At 52.3% G+C, this 19,631-nt stretch overlaps 2 protein-coding genes across 10 annotated transcripts in view; both read right to left on the bottom strand.

Annotated features, from left to right (window-relative positions):
* KDM5C (lysine demethylase 5C) overlaps window positions 1-3,865 on the bottom strand; it is a 31,776-nt gene extending 27,911 nt beyond the window's left edge. For 6 of the 7 annotated variants that reach the window (XM_060002303.2, XM_060002301.2, XM_060002306.2 and 3 more), the window contains exon 1: window positions 3,375-3,865. In XM_060002303.2, the coding sequence (XP_059858286.1) occupies window positions 3,375-3,524 (150 nt within the window). In that variant the 5' untranslated portion in view covers window positions 3,525-3,865. The remainder of the gene's footprint in view (window positions 1-3,374) is intronic. The other variant, XM_060002307.2, reaches the window with a different exon arrangement.
* Window positions 3,866-10,953: 7,088 nt separating this feature from the next.
* IQSEC2 (IQ motif and Sec7 domain ArfGEF 2) overlaps window positions 10,954-19,631 on the bottom strand; it is a 76,102-nt gene continuing 67,424 nt past the window's right edge. For 2 of the 3 annotated variants that reach the window (XM_060002948.1, XM_060002946.1), the window contains 6 exons: window positions 18,853-18,978; window positions 16,893-16,992; window positions 16,179-16,340; window positions 14,399-14,572; window positions 13,862-13,911; window positions 10,954-13,257 (listed from right to left, as the gene is read on the bottom strand). In XM_060002948.1, coding sequence (XP_059858931.1) covers window positions 12,292-13,257; window positions 13,862-13,911; window positions 14,399-14,572; window positions 16,179-16,340; window positions 16,893-16,992; window positions 18,853-18,978 — 1,578 coding nt within the window. In that variant the 3' untranslated portion in view covers window positions 10,954-12,291. The remainder of the gene's footprint in view (window positions 13,258-13,861; window positions 13,912-14,398; window positions 14,573-16,178; window positions 16,341-16,892; window positions 16,993-18,852; window positions 18,979-19,631) is intronic. The other variant, XM_060002947.1, reaches the window with a different exon arrangement.

Here is a 19,631-nt window from a genome sequence, read left to right as displayed (position 1 = left end):
CAAGTCAGAGCTTGTTGTGTCCTGCCCAAAGGGCAGCTGTGAAAAGCCTTCTTCCCAATGCCCGCCTGCCCCCCCCCCCGCCACACCCCACGCAGTCCTTTCCTCCTCAGAACCCTGGCTCCTGCTTGGGTGGTGAAAAGAACCTCGAGTAACCTAGACCAGTGCCCTCATTTGATGAATGGAGAAAGTGAGGCCCAGAGAAGAAATATGATTTCTCCAGAATCACATGCTGAGTTAGTGGTAGAGCCAAGACTAGAACCCCTGCCTTCTGACCTCCAGTCCAAGGCTCTTTGCACTACACCAGGCTACGACTGTTCACGCACATGTGCATACATATGGAAGCGGGGGAGGAGGATGGTAAAAGAGAAGAAAAGCTGTTGGCCTCTTCTGTACACACACTTTGAGAAAAGGGGCCAGGGACTTCCCTGATGGCGCAGTGGTTAAGAATCCACCTGTCAATGCAGGGGAATGGGTTCGAGAGCCCTGGTCCGGGAAAATCCCACATGCCGCAGCGCAACTAAGACCGTGCACCACAATTACTGAGCCTGTGCTCTACAGCCCACGAGCCACAACTACTGAGCCCGCGTGCCACAACTACTGAAGCCCGCGTGCCCTAGAGCCCATGCTCCGCAACAAGAGAAGCCACTGCAATAAGAAGTCCGTGCACTGGAATGAAGAGTAGCCCCTGCTTGCCACAACTAGAGAAAGCCCGTGAGTAGCAACGAAGACCCAATGCAGTCAAAAATAAAATAATTAATTTTTTTTAAAAAAGAAAAAAACAGAAAGGGGCCAGAGGACTCATACTTGCATGCACACATATTCCCCCCGCCAAAGCAGGTAGCAAACACATGGGACTCAGTGAAGCTGGGGCAAAAACAAACAAACAAACCCAACAACGACAAAAAACCCTCAAACTAAAATGATATGGCTCAAGCCCAGACAAGCTCCCCATGCCCTCTTGCCTCCCATCAGTAGGGCACTCCCCTCAGCGCAGGTAATCCAGGCAGAAAGGTGCTCAAACCCCAAACTCCAGGCACCTTTCTTTCCTGCTGAATCAAGTTCTAGATAAGAATAAGCGCAACATCAAGCAACCTGACAGGAAATGGCAGAACTGAAATCCTAGAGCAGGAGCTGTGCATGCAACAGATAGCTGGGAAAGGTTCAACAAATCTCCCTGCCTGGCTCTCCCTGGGACCTACAAGCTCCCTCATCCTGCCTTCAGTCCCATACTCCCATGTGCCAAATACTCACTACGTCATGATGGTGATAAAAAGGTTGGCTACCTGATGCAGGAAGCAAGACCCTTCCAAGCTCCCCTGCGTCTACTCCAGTATACCAACACTCTCCTCTCACCCATCTTCCCCAAGAGTAGCAGTCACCTGCCTAGCAATTCAGAATCCAAATGGCCCTTCAGGCAAACCTTCAATTTCCAAGCACCCACCCATACAAAGGTTCTCACTCTGGGCCCAAGCACCACTTGGGTGAGTGCTTTAAATTCCAGCCAGAAGTCCTGGCTGCCTAAAGGAGGCCTAGGAGCAGCCCTACCGGAGGGGAAAACAGAACAAAAACCAGAGAGAGCCAGGTCTCCTGGATTAGAGGGAAGTACAGTGTTGGGGTAGAGAAGAGAAGCATAACAAAGGACGGCCCCCTGCAGGACACGGACACACACACACACACACACACACACACACACCCCAGGGACATGTCACCTATCCCACCCCTGGTCCCCCAAAGAAGGGTAACAATACCCACACAAGGCCAGGCTGCCCCAAGAAGTCCAAGATAGAAAAATGGGATAGAAAATTCAAGCCTCAACTACCCCTTATGGCAGATATGCCTCTTTCCCACAGGCCTGCCGGGCCACTTCAGGGAGTGCCTCCTTGATGCTGTCCAGGACTCCAGCCTCTCCTTTCTGCTGGCCTTCCCGACCTCTCACTACCCACTGCCACTTCCTCACCATGGACAAGGAAACCTCAGAGATCTGTGGCCAAGCTCCAACAAGGAAGAAATCAGCTTACCCAACACCTCTCAGAGGATCCATCTGAAACCAGCCTAGATGTATGGCTGAACACCAGAAAGCACCAAGTTGAATAAGGAGGCCTATGGTGCCCTCCTCAGGTGGCAGCAGGGTTTCCCATTTGGTTTCAGCCAGGAGACACCTACTCAAAAATACCCTGTTGCAGACAAACTCAATTCCTGCCCTTGGAATCCCAAGTGGTGACTGAACAACGCATATCATCATTTCCCCTCCATGCTAGCAAGGTGGCAGCCTATCCTAGCCCTTGGGGGACTTCTCCTGGCCTGAAGCCAGGCCTAGGAGCAAAGATATGCCCTTTGTCACTGACATCTGGGAATCAAGGGTTCCAAAGGAGGCAGACTTCCATCCGTCCATTCTGTTTCTGGGAGTCCAAGAATATCCTATTCTCTGGGACCTCCTACATCCTGGGACAGGTCAGAGTAGAAATCTTCTGGGAAGGACTCATATACCCCACTCCAAACTGACTGGTCCAAGACTCTCCACAGAAGTCAAGCCTGGGCGGTGATGTGCAGGAAAGGCCCAGATATTGCCTTCGACTAGGAAAAGAAGGGAACAATTCCCTGAACCCATCTCAGGGGAGCCAAATAGAGCCTGTGAGACTGATTTCCTGACTGGCTTACCAGCCCAGAATATTATCATAAATGGACTGGCCTGGCAGGGTGTGAGTAAATATGAGTCAACCCACATAGGAGCAAACCAATGACCACATCAAACACCTTTGCAGTCACAATAATTACCACTTATCTAGTGCCTACTACACACAGACGCTACCTAGTTTAATCCAATTCTCGAAATAACCATTCATGGGACCCATTTCACAGGCTCAGAGAGATTACGTTACTTGTCCAAGGTCACAAAGCTGGTAAGCTGCAGAGTGGAGTTCTGAACTAAGATCTATCTCCCTTCAGAGCTGTGATCTTTCCATTACACCACACTGCCTGCCTGAAGAGAAATGATGCCAGTAAATGGGAGAAAAGCCTTATTTAGAGCAGCCTTGACCTAGGTGGTTTGGGGTAACCAAGAGATGTGCGGGGTGCCTCTCTGGGAACTCTCCCCGGGGCCACTAGGCATCCCTGTCTTGAACCTTACTAGGAGTAGTTCTGAAGGGCGGGGTGGGAGTTGGGGGGTGGGGGTGGGTCTCCGACTTAGGGCCCTCACACCACGAAAGGACCCCTGGCCCCAGCACCCTTTCTCCGACCCGCGTCGCATCCACAACGGTCCCAGCCACCCCATCTCCCCACAGCTCGAGCTGCCCTCCGCTCCAGACTTCTCCGCCCGCTACCCTAGTTCATCATCCCCGGCCTGGTCGCCGGCGACCACCAGCCCAGGGCCTTACCGCGGGTGGGCGGATCTTGCAAATGCCCGACTTCTCGGCGATGGGCCTGATTTTCGCAATGTAGCCGAGAGGGTCTCGGAACTCTGCCCAGCTAGGCTCGAACACCGGGCACTCCGGCGGCGGTAGGAAGTCGTCAGACCCCGGCTCCATGGTGGGCCCTAGGACTGGAGGGCTCGGACGGCCCTTAAGGACTCATGGCGGACGCCGCTGTACGAAGCCGAGGCACTGCTCGGGGACTAGGCCCTAAGCGGGGCGGCCGCCGCCCGCCGAGGGCCCAGGGGGCGTGTAGCTGCCGCGCTCTGAGAGGCTCAGGCTGACGTTACTGCTACCACCTCTTCGTCCTGCTCCGTTCCTTCCAAACTCTGCCGCTACCTCGGAACTACCGCAGCCTTCAACACCACAGTTACCTCCCAACCACCGCGGCCTTCATCGCCGCCGCCGCCATCTTGGTTTGTCAGCGTCTCCCCCCTCCCTTCACCACAACAAACCAGATCCCTCCGCAGGGTGTCCCTCCGAGCCTCGTATAACGTGCGTGAGGCCAAGCCCTAGGGAGCCTTCATCCCGTGGAGACTGAGCTGAATCGGCAGGCGTGGGTTCCCTATCAGGAAGCAGGAACTCAAAAGTGCTTCCCAGACTGAGAGCAAATAGTCCGCCTCAGCGGCGGAGGAACAAAGTGTAATTAACTGCCGGATCCTCTTTCCGGTGGACCGGCGGTGCACGTTTAAAGGCCAGTGCTGCGCATGCGCGTTATGGAGACAGACCGGAAGAGGAGTTGGCGTTGGTGGGTGGTGGGTCCGAACTGGCACCCCCTCGATGACCTCAGCCCTGGCGCGAGCCCCGCCCCAACACGCTCTCTTTCTCCCGGGTCTTTCCGGTGTGGGCCACAGAAGGCGGCTTCGGGTGCCTGATTGCAAGGCACCCTTCTGCAGGCCCGCAGATTAGGAGAGTAGTACACAGCTCCCAGCTCTAGGCGCTGATACCTCTGGGGCTTTGAACGAAGGAAGTCGGGATGCTGCTCCCTCCCCGGGGATTGCGGATTTTTTGAATCCTGGGTCCCGAGGAGAGGAAGAAAATATTTATTTTGTCCAAGTTTGCGTGTAGAGACCTCTCAGAGATGGGGCTTCCATTCTTAACCCCAAAGAGTCATTGTCAGTCAGCATTTGAATGAACACTTTCACCTGTTATGTGTGCACTTTTATCGTGTCCACATTTGTGGCATGTACACCTACAAAATAAGCCTGAGTGTATCCTACCAGTGCCCACCGTTTGAAGCACCTACTGTTTGCCCATTTGTGAGCCTACAGTGTACTTATCAAATATTTGTGTACATGGATTGTATTTATTGTGTATAGCCTGTCTTGCATTTGAGTACCTACTATGTGTACATCTGCTCCTATTGTGTGCATGTTTGTGAGCAGTTTCTGAATAGGTTTATTGCATCTACCTTGAGTATCAAACCAGTACTTTGCCCATATGTCAGACGTCTACTGCATTTGAGGAGCTCTAAGTTATTCATCAGTTGTGGGCCTACCACATGTAGTTTGAACACCTACTGTGCACATATTAGTTACATACATGCTGATAACGTGCTTATTTTGTGTTCCCCCATCAGACTGTGAATTCCTTAAGGGCAGGGACCTTGTGACCTTATACATCCTTAGCACTTGGCATGGTAAGCAGTACATTAATGTTGAGTAAACAAAAGAAAAATGAATATTTTTGAGCAGCCTTAGTATATATTGACTAAAAATAATACATACTCTTTGCAAACATTTCCTGGATATATTAAGCATCTGCTGTAAGCTTGAATATGTTTGAAGGTGATGGAGAGTGTCATTCCTCCATTCAGTTAACTGTTTCTAATCACATACCATGTCCCAGTTAGGTATATCATTCTGCCTACTTCACGACTGAGCTAAGGGCATCCGCTCTGAGGGAGTGGGGAACACTGGTAGGAGCTCACACCCTGGAGTCAGAGAGTCCTGATTTCTAGTCCCACCAGCTCTGCCATTTTCTAATTATGTGCCCTTGGGTAAGTCCCAACTTATGTAACTGAATGATGTTGTATGGAGATGATAATCCCTACCTTGCAGGATTGTTGTACAGTACCTGGCATATAGAAGGCCCTCAGTATCTGTTAACTGTTATTTTTACTTCTGAGAGTCAACAAACAATGTGTCAAAACCCATTAAGAATCTCCTTTGTGTCAGGCATTGTGCCTAGTGATTTCAGATTTTTTTTTTACCACCTGAACCCTTAGATTGCCTTGAATGTTTGGAACCTTTATCCCTACTTGTCTTGTGAGGAAACTTGTCCCAAGTGATACATATAGTAAGTGACAACTCCTTTCTAGTTTTCTAGGTGTCAGGGGAAACCTCAACCCTTCTCCACCTGAAACACAGGTGAATGACCCAACTGAACAACTGTCTGGACAGGAAACAGAAAGCTAGGTGAGGTGATGCTAATAACAGTAAAAAAAAAAAAAAAAAATCACTAGTCTCTCACATGTGTAAGCATTTAACAGCCCACATAGCTCTTTCATACCAATTATCTCCCTTAATCTTTGCAACAGTCTTGGGAAAGATGTAGGTCAATTTACCCATTCTGTAGATGAGGAACCAAGTTCCAGACAGATTAAACAACTTGCCCACTGTTACACGGGAAGTTGCTGCCTCGGGGTCAAATGCTCTTCCTGTCATTTGCTCCTACCAGTGATAGAACTAGGCAGGAGAAGGGTGAGGAGAACAAAGAAGATAAAAGAATATGCCAAATCCTAGGTTGAAGGAAGTTTGGCCTTTCCATCTTGAGGCAGCTCAGTGAAGGGCAAAGAGCATGAATTAGGAGTCAGGAGACCAGGTTTGGGGTCTCAGCTCAGCCTAGCCTTCCCAAAGCCTTCTCTGAGGTCCTTAGCTGGGACACCACCCGCACCATCCTGGAAGGGCAAATGGAAATTGCAGAGTCTTTGAAGCCAGTCAGATCCAATTCATTCATTCATAAACATTTATCAAATTCCTACTATGCACCAGGCACTCTTCTGGGCCCTGGGAATATAATGGTGACCAAGACAGACATGGTCCCTGCTTTCTTGCAGCTGACATTCACCTACTGAGATCTACCAAGTACCTCACCTCCATGAACCTTGATTTTCTCATTTATCCAATGAGACTATGTAAACCCTTCCTCACAGGGTAGTTATGAAGATTAGAGATCATGATAACTACCATTCATCAAAGGCCAGGTGCTATGAAATAGGTATTGGTATCCCTGTTTTACAGATGAGGAGACCGAAGTTCAGAGAAGTATAAACTTAAGCAAGTCACATGGCTAGTAAGTGGCAGAGTTCAAACCCAAGTCTGTCTGACTGCTGTACAATTCTGCCTGTAAAAATCTCAGATGGTGCCCCCTCCCCCCTCCAAACCACAGGTGCTCAGGAAATGGAATCCTTTCTCAATCCTTGGATCTTGCTGGAGACCTGCCTGAGTCTGGGCACTGCAGGGTTAAAAACTGGGACGCACCAGGGAGCTCACCCTGGACTGGGGGTTCGGTTGGCCTCACCCACCCACCTGGAAGACAGGGTCTGGCATGGAACTGGTACGGAGCAGTGATTGGAATGCTCAGCTGTGCTCTCGACCATACTCAATCCATCCACGTTTTCTGGATGAACTGTACAGTGACTTTGTGCCTCACTTTCTTGATTTGTAAAATAGGGTCCCTTCCAATTCTGAAGTAGGTATGAGCTGTGAGTTCTAACTCCTAAATAGCTCTGAAATTTACCCCCTCCTCCCCATGCCTTTTTCTAATCTTCTGCTCCCCATGAGAGCCATTTACTAACTCTAGCCAAGATTATTAAAAGAGCCTCCTCAAGATATCAAGGTCTCTATGTGAATTTATGGAGATAAATATATATATATATATATATATATATATATACACATAGAAAGAGAGAGAGAGAGAGAGATGCATATTATATGCTTAATACATATGCATGACAATAAAATGATATATTCAAAATAATGATAATTCCAAATGAATTATGATAGTAGTGGATTATAACTCATTAAAATAAGAATCCGTGACTCCACACTGATAGAAATAAATAAAATGAGGGAAAAGGGAAAGCTCTTCCTTCAAAGAATGATGGAGTTAGAAAATCATCAATAGATGCTCAAACTTTTTCCAAATAAAAAAGCAAACCCTGAAAACGTAGCTATAACACTTAGTGCCCAAATCTTGGTTCCTAGATGCCATTGTCAACCAGGCATTTCCAGGTCTCCTTGGAAAAAATGGTTGACTCCAGGGCTGGGGCAGGGAAAGTACAAGATGAGACTGGAGCATCTTGTGGTGCCAGAAAACAAGGAAGTGCTCAAGGAAAGATGGAGACCTGCCAAAAGGACACAGGAGCCAGCTTGGAGGGCCTCTTGCTGGCCAAATCTGGGACATTTTGAACATCAAAATAAAGAATGACATTAATGTGTTATAACTCACTGAAAATGATAGACAAGCATGGTCCATGAGAATATAAATACATAAACATAGGAGAAGGGAAAGCTCTCCTTTACACTGGAGAGCCAACTAATCCATGTCAAAAGAATGATGGCATTGGACAGTCACCATTTGGCAACCTCAAGAATCATCAGTAAATGCTAAAACTAGTGAGTGAAAGTTTGAGGAATAACAAGACAGTTACATAATGCCAATGCATCTCCCCTCAAGATACTCATTAATTACGGAGGGAAAAATAATAGCTTTACAACAGAGACACTACGTAGCCCAACGTGTCACCTGGTCTTTCTTCAGCTTCTATGGAGACCCTGGAGGCGCGAAGCCTGGGTGAGAAAACCTGCTGGCAACAGAGGAATGAGGATATGGGGGCTGCTCACCTCTGCTTTGGGATGTGCCATGCCCACCACCTGGGCTGCCCTCTCGCATTCCTTTCTCATTATTCTGCTAACATTACATACTCGCACACCTCCAGGCTTTTGCACATGCTGCTCCCTTTGACAAATGCCCTCCTTTACTGGGCTAATTCCTACTCACCCTTCAAGACTCAGCTAAAGGAGCGGTTCCAGAAACGCTTACCTGACCCCTGCCCCAAGTTGGGTTTTCCCTTTCTTTGTGCTCCCACACATGCTGTGCTTCCTTCTGGGACTGCACTTATTACTATATTGTATTGACATCATCCCCCTAGGCTGTCTACTTCTGAAAGTCTTGTCCTGCATTGTCCAATATGGTAGCCAGTACCCACATGTGGCTATTTAAATTTAAATTTAAAAATTCAGTTCCTCAGTTCAGTTGCAACCAGCCACATTTCAAGTGCTCAATAGTCACATGTGGCTAGGGGTTACCATACTGGACAGCACAGGTATAGGACATTTCCATATTCACAGAAAGACTTATAACAGGACAGCACTGGTCTAGATAAAGATAAGAACTCCGTGAGATTCTAGGACCTTTGTCCTTTCTTGTGTGTCATCCCTCCTCATCCACATTGCCAAAGAGATTGGCAGTAGAACGTTTGAGGACAGCCAGTGAACTCCTTGTCTTCAGGTCCTCAGGGAAATGGGGAGGTGAGGAGCCCAACACCCCTCCACAGCCTGGATGGTGAGCCTCCAGGGAGAGGGGGAGGGTCGAGCAGGGATGGCCCAGTGCTGGGACTGCAGTGAGGAAGGGAGGAGGAGGAGAAGGTAGGAGAGAGCTGAGAGAAGCATGAGGGGGTTCCAGAGGGGCCTGAAAGCTTGCATCAATCAATAAATCAACCAATGCCAAGATACTTTAAGATTTAGCTTAGAAAGAACTATTCATTCATTCAAATCAACAAACATTTTAGTGTCATCTGTGCTGTGCCAAGCACTGTGCTGGGCAATACTCTGGACAGAGGTGATTCAGACCAGTGTCATATCTGTGCCAGCTATGGCCTAGTGGGGAAGATAGATAATGATGTGAGGGATCTCAGAGAATGTGATCAAGGGCACTTTGTGAGGGATGGGTCCTTTAAGGCCAGCTCATAAGAGTGAGAAAACCTTCATCAGGGATGTTAGGGGAGTACATCTGGCAGCGGGGAAGGCACAGGTAAAATACTGAGTTTGGAAATTACACACAGATCTTTTCAGGGAGTGGTGAGTGGATGGCCAAAGTGTAGGCGAGAAATGAGAGGATTACAGAGATTGGCCAGGGCCATGTGGTGGAGGACTTCCAACGTCAAGGCAAAGGAGTTTGTACTTGTTTCTGTAGGTGGCCGAGAACAGCTGACTGTGTGTCTGGCAGGAGGTAGGCATTTCACATCCATCTATTAACAACTGTCCTGTAAGACTATTATCCGTATGCTACAGGTGAAAGACCAGGCTCTGAGAAGGTGACTTGCCAAAGGCAACAGTCAAGTCTGACTGAGTACTAAAAGCTGAGCTTTGGGAAGACAAAACGAGCATCAAGCTGAAGGTGGGAGAAGTGGGAACAACCAAAGGCAGTCCAGCTTGGTCCACCAGGGAAGAAACAAAAAAACTGCTGACTGGACTTGATTCTGGACCAAATGCTTAGATGGCCCCAACTGCTGCTTTTGCTTAAATGTGCGTATGAGGAAGAAAACAAAGACATTGATCCCAGCTGCTTAAGAGTGGGGCCATCCAAACTGCTCCCTCTTAGAGGCCATTCCACACTCTAAGAAGGCCCTCCAAATATTTACTGACTGCTGCTTCTGGGGACCCTGCTGACCCTAACCAAGAGCCAGTGTCCCCCATTCCTCCTAGGCTCTGCCGAGACCCAGGACATGATTAGTGGTGCTGGAAACATGTCCATTTTATAGGGAGGCAGTTTTGGGCACTGGAAAAGGGCCTGGACTAGAAGTCAGGAACGCCCCATCCTGACTTGCTGTGTGACCTTGGGAAAGACCCTTCCATTCTCTGGGCCTGACCCTTCCTCTGTAAACTAAACAGAGCTCAACTATTTGTTATCTAACATCCCAAGTACGTACACAGAGCTCTTAAAATGTATGTATCTAGCCCTCACTTCCTGGCCCAGGTCACCATCCGCCCCCGCCCGACACACCCTTAAGGACACAAATGTGGCCCAGCTGTGGGGAAGGAGAGAGGGCTCCAGGGCAAAGCCTGGCCAGTCACAGGAAGGGTGAGAATAGATGCCACAAGAGTAGAGGAAGTATCCAACCTGTGAAAGCAAGAGAAGGGAACTAACTTGCTGAGCACCTACTCCATGCTGGCTGCTGGACATTCGTTACCTCATGCCTTCATCACAATCCCACGTGGCAATGGCTTATCACCCCAAGTTTTCAACTGAGGAAACAGAGACTCAGTTTCCCGAGGGCGCTAGGAAGGGGAAGCCCCAGGATCTGAACTGGATCAACTCCAAAGCCCAGACCCTTGCCGCTCTGCTCTGTCATGCAGATCGTTAATGAAACGAGACAGGAAAACCTCCCTCACCCCCACCTCCCACCCAACCAAAGCATCTCACCCACCCAGTTGCCTGAGCTTCTACCATCAGCGCCTCACCTCCCTGGGCTAAGGCCTCTCTCCCGGGTCTCCACTGTGGGGGAGGGGGCACAAGTAGGAGGCAGAGGCGGGAGGTGAGCACAAGGTCTTTTATGAGGCATCAAATATACATTCTTATATACAAGGAGGAAAAAAGACAATGCCTAAACCCCAGCTCCTCTCCATACAGCCCCTCCCGCTGCTGCCCTTCCCCACCCCCAAGCCCTGGGGTCCCTGGCCCTTCATACAGCCAGGGTCTATCTGTCTGTCTGTACTGCAGCCCATGGTGGAGAGGGGAGAGGGAGGCAGGAGCTGAGAAAGGAGCTGGATATGCGGGGCAAGAAGAGGAGCTGGGGCTTGTAAAAAATATATTTATAATAAATAAACAGGGCTGTAAAAGGGCTGGAGAGGCAGCGGAGAGTTTGACGGACAGAAGGACTCAGGCATCCTGGCTCCCAGCCCCCACTTTGATGGCTCCAATCTCTGCCTCAGGAAGGACATCTCAGGCTCACGGTGGCCCTCTGGGAGCCCCTCTCCCCAGGGCTGATGCTGGGTGCCCTGCCCCAGCAAGGTGTGTGTGGGCAATATCTATAAAGTGCATTGTCTTCAGCTGTAGGTGGGGTAGGTGTGAGGGAATGGGGGGCATGCAATATGGGTGAGGGAGGGCAGCGCCCTTCTCATCCCAGACCTGAGCCCCCCCGCCCCAAACCTGTCTGGACTTTGATCAGGATAAGAACGTTGCAAGGAGAGGCAAGGTCCTGAAGCTGAAGAGGTCTGGGCTGGGGCCCACTGGAGAGAGGGCAGAGATTGGCTCCAAAGAGGACGCACTGCCCCACCTGGGGACCAGCATAAGTGGGGGCCCACCCACCGCGTGCACTGACGCTCCATGTCCTCCAGCAGGTGGAGAGACACATGGAGGTGCGTGGTCAGGCCCTGAGGTCAGAGAGAGGGCCGAGCCAGCTGAGGTTTGGCCACAACTCTACAGAGCTCCCTCCTGGCCCTACGCGGCCAGAGGTGCCCTGGGGAAGCCTTCACCCTCATTGTTCCCGACACCTGCCCTTCCCCACCAGCCAGAGCTGACAGGGAGCTCACACTGGCCCGGAGGTCTGAGGCCACCCAACTAGACCTCCAGGGAAAGGGAGGGGGGAGGGTGAAGAGAGGAAAGAGGACGAGGATCTCTGAAAGGTCCTCACCACTCCCCAGAGCTTGAGAGCCTTGCGTATAGGCTTCAAGTGGCAAGGAGTCTCGAATCTGGAAGGAAATCCCATGGAGACTGTTGGGGGTTAGAGGAGGGGTCCCAAGGCAGGGAGGCAGTGGGGAGGAGGACATGTCTATGTGTATATATGTTTTGGAAAAACTGAGGAAGCAGAGAGGGTGTGAGGCCCCTCTCCTGCAGATTCCCCAGACCTCCCTAGTCCCCAGCTCACATTCTCCCTTCATCAGACCACGGTGCTGATCCGGCTTGGCTTGGCCTTGGGGTTTGCAGTGGGTGGGTTGGCCGTGCCAGGGGGCCCAGAGGCGTGCAGTGGGCCGTGGGGGGAGGTGGGCGGCAGGGGCGAGTGTGGGGTGTGGGGTGAGGGTGGGGGCAAGGGTGGGTAGGAGGGGTGGGGTGGGATGGGTGAGTGCGGTGACAATGGTGACTGGGGGTGGTGGGGGTGGGAGTAGGAACCCCCTGGTGGCCGGGATCCAGGGCCCCCAGCGGCCCCTGCTGCTGGCATCATCTGTGGGTGGTGGCTGAAGATGAAGTGCTTGGGGCCCTGTTTGTGGGCTGGAGGGTGCTGGGGGGCAGGACTGTACAGGGGCAAGGGGGAGGTGGGCTGGTGCAGGGGGTGGCGGCCATGTGGAGCAAACTGAGGGTGTCCTCCGGCCCCCCGTCTGGGAGCTCTGCCTGGCCGGCCCAAGGTATAGTGCTGGGGGCCTGGGACTGGGCCATGGGCATGGAAGTGGCGATGCGGCCCCACGGGAGGAGCTGAGGCAGGAGGCGGTGGAATGGAGCCCAGCTGCGGGAGGGGCGGGGGCTGCTGAGGAGGTGGGGGGAGAGGGGGCTGCTGAGGTGGGAGGTAGGGGGGCGGGGCCGGGCCCGGTCCTTGGCAATACTGGGCATGCAGGGCCTGGAGCTTGGACTGCCCATCAGGCAGCACCCCCAGGCCGCCGTGGCTGTGACCGTGGTGGTGGTGGTGGTGGTGGTGGTGGGTGGAAGAAGCAGATGAAGAGGAGGCAGAGGCCTGGCCTGTTGGCGGTGGTGGCATCTGGAAGGGCCCCTTGCCCCGCTTGCTTCCAAATAGGGAGCCCAGGAAGGATGAGGAGTTGGAGACGGGCCTCTGGCTCTTGTACTCCTCTGGCGGCGGGGGTGGGGGCGGAGGTGGCATCCTCTGGTGAGGGCGTGGACTGCTAATAACAGACCCCTGGAAGGGGGGAGGGGTGGAAGTCAGGCCGGTCTAGATGTCCTAAACCCCCAACCCTAAACTCCACCCGGTCCCTGAGGGCTGGAGCTGGGGAGACAGGGCCCTCCCACGGCATAATGAAAACCAAGTCACAGTCCTGTACTTGTACATGGAGCGCCCCCAGCTTGCAGAGCTCTGCTGTCACATCCACTATCTCATCTGAGCCTCAGCTGGGAGAGGAAGAGTTAGCAGTACCTCCTCCTCATCCCCATTTTGCAGACAGGGAGCATGTTAGGCCCAGAGAGACAGAGTGACTTGCTCAGGGTCAAAGAGCAGGACTTGGAGGTAAGAGCTTCTCTGGGCCCAACTCCAAGGGCATCACTACTTGGAGTCGGCCCTGGGGTTGAGAGGGGGCTTGGGAGAGTGGAAGATAGACTGAGAGACAGGCAGAGTGAGGACAGACAGAGTTGAGGACAGATTGAGAGAGTGGTTGGCTGGGAGAAGTAGCCGCAGGGTTCCCGGCAGGGAAGAGGGGGAAGCAACAGGTCCCCTCCTCTTCTGGGGCTCCGCGGGCGGCGGGGCAGGGCTCATGCAGAGGACAAGTGGGGCAGGAGCTGGCACTTACTTCGATGGTGCTGTCCAGCGATCCCACGCTGTTACGCCGCCCCCGCTTCCCTGCACCCACAAGCAAGGAGCCCAGCGTCAGAGCAGCAACCCCCCCTCCCCACCCTGCTGGGCTCCAGAGCTGGGCACCAGGTCTGGGCCCCTCCCGGGGACAGACACCCCTATTCCCTTTCCCCCGCTGAAGAGGGGGAGGTGGGGAGGAGGAGAGGTGGAGGAGGAGGAGCGAGAGGAGGAAAAGATGGAGGAGGAGGAGAGGTGGTGCTGGACAGACAGAAGAGGAAAGAGAGGAGAGGTGGAGCGGCGAGAGAGCGGGGCTAAGACTGTGGCCCCATTCGCGCTCCCTGGCCCAAACCCTGGGCTCCGCCTGTTCTGACCCGGCTCCCAGGCCCCCTGCGGCGCGGCACCCAGGGCTCTGGATGAAGGCAGGGTGCGTGCACGTGTGGCGGGTGCAAGGAAGGCTGGCAGTCAGTGATAGGAGGCGAAGAGGACACCCGGTCCCACGGCTCCCCAGCCTGGGCAGGGGCCCCAGGAGACTTGCCTGCATCAGAGAGGTCTCGCAGGGAACTGCTGAGCGCTCCCCGTTTGAGCCCATCGCCTGCCCCGTACGTGTCCTCCAGGCTGCTTCGGGCCAGCGTGCCGTTCACCGAGTCCTTGGCCCCTCCGGGCTGTGAGGCGTTAGGCCGCATCATACCTTTCTGCTTCTCCAGCTCCGCTGGGTGGCAGGTGGGGAGACAGGGAGCGAAAGTCAGGGACAGGAGTGAGAGGCCACCTGACTGACCCCAGCCCTCCGTGGGCCTTCCCCCTCCTCACCTGCTCTGTCCTCAGGCCTCCTGCTTCACCCCCTGGACGGCCAAACCTCAGCTACATCTCCTAAGCACTGCGGCGCCCAGCCCGTCTCGTGCCATCTCCTCTGGCTCAGTCTCCCCTTGTCCCTCTCAGTGTCTGCTGCTCCGGCTCCTCTCCCCTTCCCTGCCTGGTCTCCCAGACCACCCCTACCTTTCAAAACTGAGCTTTACATTGGCTGCTTTGTTCCCAGGAGGGGCAGGAAGGCCCTTCGAGCCTATAGTGAAGGGCACTCACTCCAGAGCCTTCTCCATTCTCAGATACCTTGTTCCAGAGCAGAGGGCTCCTGGAAGGACAGGAGCAGGAAACCAAAGGGAATCAAATCATCTATCATGTGCCAGCAGTATGCTGGGTGCTATGCGTACTCGATCTCTCTCAATCCTTACACCAGTTCAGAGGTAAGTATTAGTAGCCAGTTTTCAGAGGAAGAAACTGAGGATCCAAGAAGTCACAGAGATTGCCCAGGGTCATACAGCTGGAAGTGGGGGAGGCGACATTCTGGAAGCAGGTCTGCCTGAGTACAGAGCCCATACTCTCAGCCTTACACTCCTGCCTCCTTGCGGAGGTCACGGAGACTTCTGTCTATCACCCTCCCCTCAGCCTGGCATGCTCACCCTCTCTCTGAATGTCCCCAGGGTCTCAAGGATCTGGTGAGCTGAATGAGTGACCCTGCCTTGCTGAGGAGCACAGCAGACCCTGGAACTGTGAAGGCCTCACCGAGGAGCTGTCCGCCGCCTCTGTCTCTGTCTCTGTCTTTCTCTGCCTGCCTCTTTCTCCTTAACACCATGTTACTTAACTGTGACTGCTTAGCCTGGAGAAGAGAAAACTTAGAGGGCATTGGGAGGAATGAGATGTAATCACTATTTTCCATCATATATGATCAAAATGACTTGATATGGCCCCTGGAGGCTGGGAGGATGGGTCACCAGGACTCAGCTCGGGAACTAGAATGTGGGGAGAGGAAAGGAGAGGCTGGGATGGGGGCTAACATTTGTCGGACACCTAGGATGTTCAACACTCATGTCCTACGAACATGTAGGACACACATTCCACCTTATCTCATTGAATCTCCACAACTCTGCGAAGGAGATTTCACCACCCCAATTTCATGTATGAAGAAATTGGGGCTCAGAGAGTCAGGCACCTTGCCCCAGTTTACCCAGATAATAAGTAGCATACCTGGCATCTGAACCTAGAGTCCTACCTCCAATACCCTGATTCTTTTCCCTGCTGCCTTTCAATAGAAGGAAGAGTTGGCTCATAATTAGGGCTTGGAGTAATAATCTGAGGCTGAGAGGTTAATGAGCCCCTTGTCACTGAAGCTATTCAAGCAGAGGCTGAAGTGTTCCTGGAATGAGGGTAGGAAGGTTGGACAAGCTAACCCTCAACTCTGAGCTTCTCAGAGGACAGGATTCTTAGTGTTTGCAAGGCACTGTATCAGGAGACGGGGAAGGAGACGTGGCTGGGCTACTCACACTCCACGCGGTATTTCTCCATCTCCTGCACCTCAGCGATGGATTCTCGCAGGTCGGATGTGAAGCGCAGCCGGTCCTGGAGGCTGGGGGCATTGAAGATGATGAGGACTTTGCGCTCCCCGCCAGGTACTGCAGACAGCAACTTGATCCCAAACTGGTAATCTGTGGGGAGAGGGGAGGTCAGGCACCTCTGTCAGGACTGAAGCAAGGTGGCTCATATGTGAAATAATTTTTTCTAATGTCCAACTCTGACCCAGCCTCTTCTCTGCATGAGCATCAGCAGCAGCTCCCCTTTGCTCCAAAGCCCCCAAACTCCTGGTAATCATGGCCCTGGGTTGTAAAGGCAGACCGAACTCTGGCTGCTCTCTAGAACCCCTTTTCTCATGCCTCTACCTCTACTCACATTGCTTCTGCTGCCCAGAAGGCCACCCATCAAAGCTCCTCTGGTTTAGTCCTTCAAGGCATACCATGATCGCCATGCCTCTGGCCCACCAAAAAACATACATGCTGCAGTTCTCTGCCAGACCATAGCTCCCCAGGGCACAAGTCATACTCCACCCTGGCCTGTCTTACATCCTGGGACCAAGTAGGTGCTTTGGAGACCTTAGCCCAGTTGTAAAGGAGTCCAAAAACTGGAGGTTGGTGTGGAAAAAGGATGAGCATGAGGGCCACGGCAAAGACTCTTGGGATGCTGGGATCCGAGAAGGGACTCACATGAATTCTGGAAGAGCTGCATGTGCATTTCCACGAGGGGAAAGGACTGACGGAAGCTGTACGTCACCAAGATCTTCTTCTTCTGGAAAATTTTGGTGACCTTCGGCAGGGGCGGGGAAAAAGACAAGAGGCAGGGTTTGGGGTGGGGAATTTCCACATGGCACCTATTGCTTGCAGCTGCCCTCCCCTCTACCCCACTGCCACTAACAGACATATACACACAAACACACGTACCCACAAGCTGGGGCGAACTGAAGCTTGTGGAGCAGAACAGGAAAGACGGGAGAAAAATGCAAGTTCCTGATGTAATGATGATGCACAACAGGCACTTTCGATTTTTACAGGAACTAACTGAATGCTGCTCCCTCCAGGAAGCCTGTTCTAACACCTCACATAGATCTCCCACCACTTTCTGAGCTTCCAGAGTGCTGGTTCAGTGCCTTTCACTGCTAGGCTTTAGGAGAGTACTCTGAGTGTGTGATTGCTGGACTGGGAGCGCCAAGAGGAGTCTGGTTTTCATGTATCTTGCCCACCTGGACCAGACCCGGGGCACATTAGCAATCTTCAATAAAGCAATGTATAGAGTTAACGAGTCTTCTTCTCAACAACCAAGGTCTTTGTCAAGTACTTGGGCACTCTGGACTGAGCTAATATAAGTTGTAAACACCTCAGACCACCTGCAAATGGTGTTTAAAAGCACATGATTTGATTTCAGGATGGTTACAGTGCACAGTTATGCGAAGCATCTTTTTAGCCCTTCAGACTGTGAGCTTCCCGAGAACGAGGACCGAGTCTCCCTCATCTCTGGGAACCCAGTGCCTAGCATGGGGCTGGGCACCCACAGGTTTCAGCACATGATGGATGGTGAAACATTTACTCAATACCTGCGTGGGCCAGGCCCTCCTCTGGGTTAGGCTAGTCCGCATCTAACCTCTTATTTCATCCCCATGACAACCCTGAGATAGGGATTAGCTCTACTTCATAGAGGAGGAAATAAAGGCTCAGAGAGGGCACTGGAGGAGCTTCATCTAAAGCAGCAATTCTCAAGTAGAGGTGACTTTGCCTTTCAGAGGACATTTATCAATGTCTGGAGACATTGTTAGTTGAGGAGTACTACTGCTACCTAGTAGGTAGAGACCAGGGATGCCGTTAAACATGCTGCAATGCACAGGACAGCTCTCACAACAAAGTATCCCACATCTGCCCCAAATGTCAATAGTGTTGAGGTTGGGAGACCTGCTCTAAAGGACAGAAGACCAAGGGAGGACAGGTCACTGTCCTCAAACCCCTGAGGAGCTGTCTCAGAGCAGAGGGAGAACACTTGTTCTCTGTGATCCCAAGGGTTGAGTGAAGATTATTGAAGGAAACCCACTGGGAGACACAGATTCTAGCAGTCAGAGCTGTCTGAACGGGAAACTGGCTGCCTTGGAGGAAGGCAGCCTTCTGTGCCTGCACTCATGCAAACAGAGGGCCATGCAGGAAGCTGGCTCCTGCGTGGGGCAAGAGGTTGGACAGGAGACCCTGAACTTCCCTTCCCACCTGCAGAGTCCTAAGAGTCCTAGTTCTAAAAGACACACGTCTACACTGGTGATGAGCTCGGTTTTAAGAATCACTTCAAGCCGTCCGACCACCGGAAGGTTTCAGACTGACCCCAGGGTCACAGGTTCACTTCCTCCAGCCAACTCACTGGGCTATTGAGGTGGGCAGGGACTTTTTCTACCACTTCCCAGATTGTAAGCCTGTCATCTGCCCTGGTTCTCACATTTTCTGCCCCCGTGTGGCTGCCACTACCTCCAAATGGATCCTCCAAATGGTGAAGTAAAGGAGGGGCTGAGGCACTCAGATCACATGGCAGAGCTCCTTACCTGCCACGCCTCCACCCACCAATGTTAATATGGTTCACACCAGACCCGGGGTCCAGGCTCACCACCTTCCCTCCTTCTCCCCTCAGTGCTCATACCACAAGGAGATCGTTGAAGAGGAAGACCTCTCGCTGATGCAACCCTAGCCTCTGTGGGCGGTTTGGATCTGGCACCTCATAGAGCTGGCAGCAGCAAACCAGTCGACGGTGAGGAAGAGACAGGACCTAGACAGGCATGAAGAAATAGGTGTCCGCAAGGCCAGCCCACCAGCTTCAGGCATCTTAACATTAACTGCAAGAGGAAGTTCACCTCTGGTACATATCACTGTCACTGTGACACACGAGTCTAAGCAACTAAGCCTCGGCTTATCTTTGTCCCGGCAGCTCCCTGTGTCTGGAATGCCTTTCTTGCCCAGCTCCCTATGGCCACATTCCACCCCTCCTCCAAACCCCAGTTCTAGGGTTCTCTTTTCCAAGAAGCCATTCCTGATCTCCCTGGGCTGAAAATGACCTCTCCCTCCCGTGTACTCCCCTAAATTAACCTAACTATAAGGTGAAGGTATTGTGTCTTTGTCTGACACCTCCCCACCCGGTCTGGGAGTGCTTCCAAGGACAGAGATCACATCTTATTCATATCTGTGTCCCCAGTGCCAATCGAAATGCTGGGCTCAGTGGAAAGGCACCTGTACATGTTTGTTGACTAAAAGACTAGAGTGTGTTCTTGGCTTTGGTCATCAGCTAATTATTATCTTGGCTGCTCACTCGGGATGGACAGGCAAAACCAGAGGTGTGAAGGATGCTAATGTTTATACAGCACCCATGATGTGCCTTGCCATGTGCCAGATGCATTCCCATAGAGCATCTCACTCAACCTGCCC

Source organism: Delphinus delphis, chromosome X, assembly GCF_949987515.2.
Source record: "Delphinus delphis chromosome X, mDelDel1.2, whole genome shotgun sequence".
Classification (NCBI taxonomy): Eukaryota; Metazoa; Chordata; class Mammalia; order Artiodactyla; family Delphinidae; genus Delphinus; species Delphinus delphis.
Note: the sequence above shows the minus strand (reverse complement) of the source record. Positions and strands in the feature narration are given on the sequence as shown.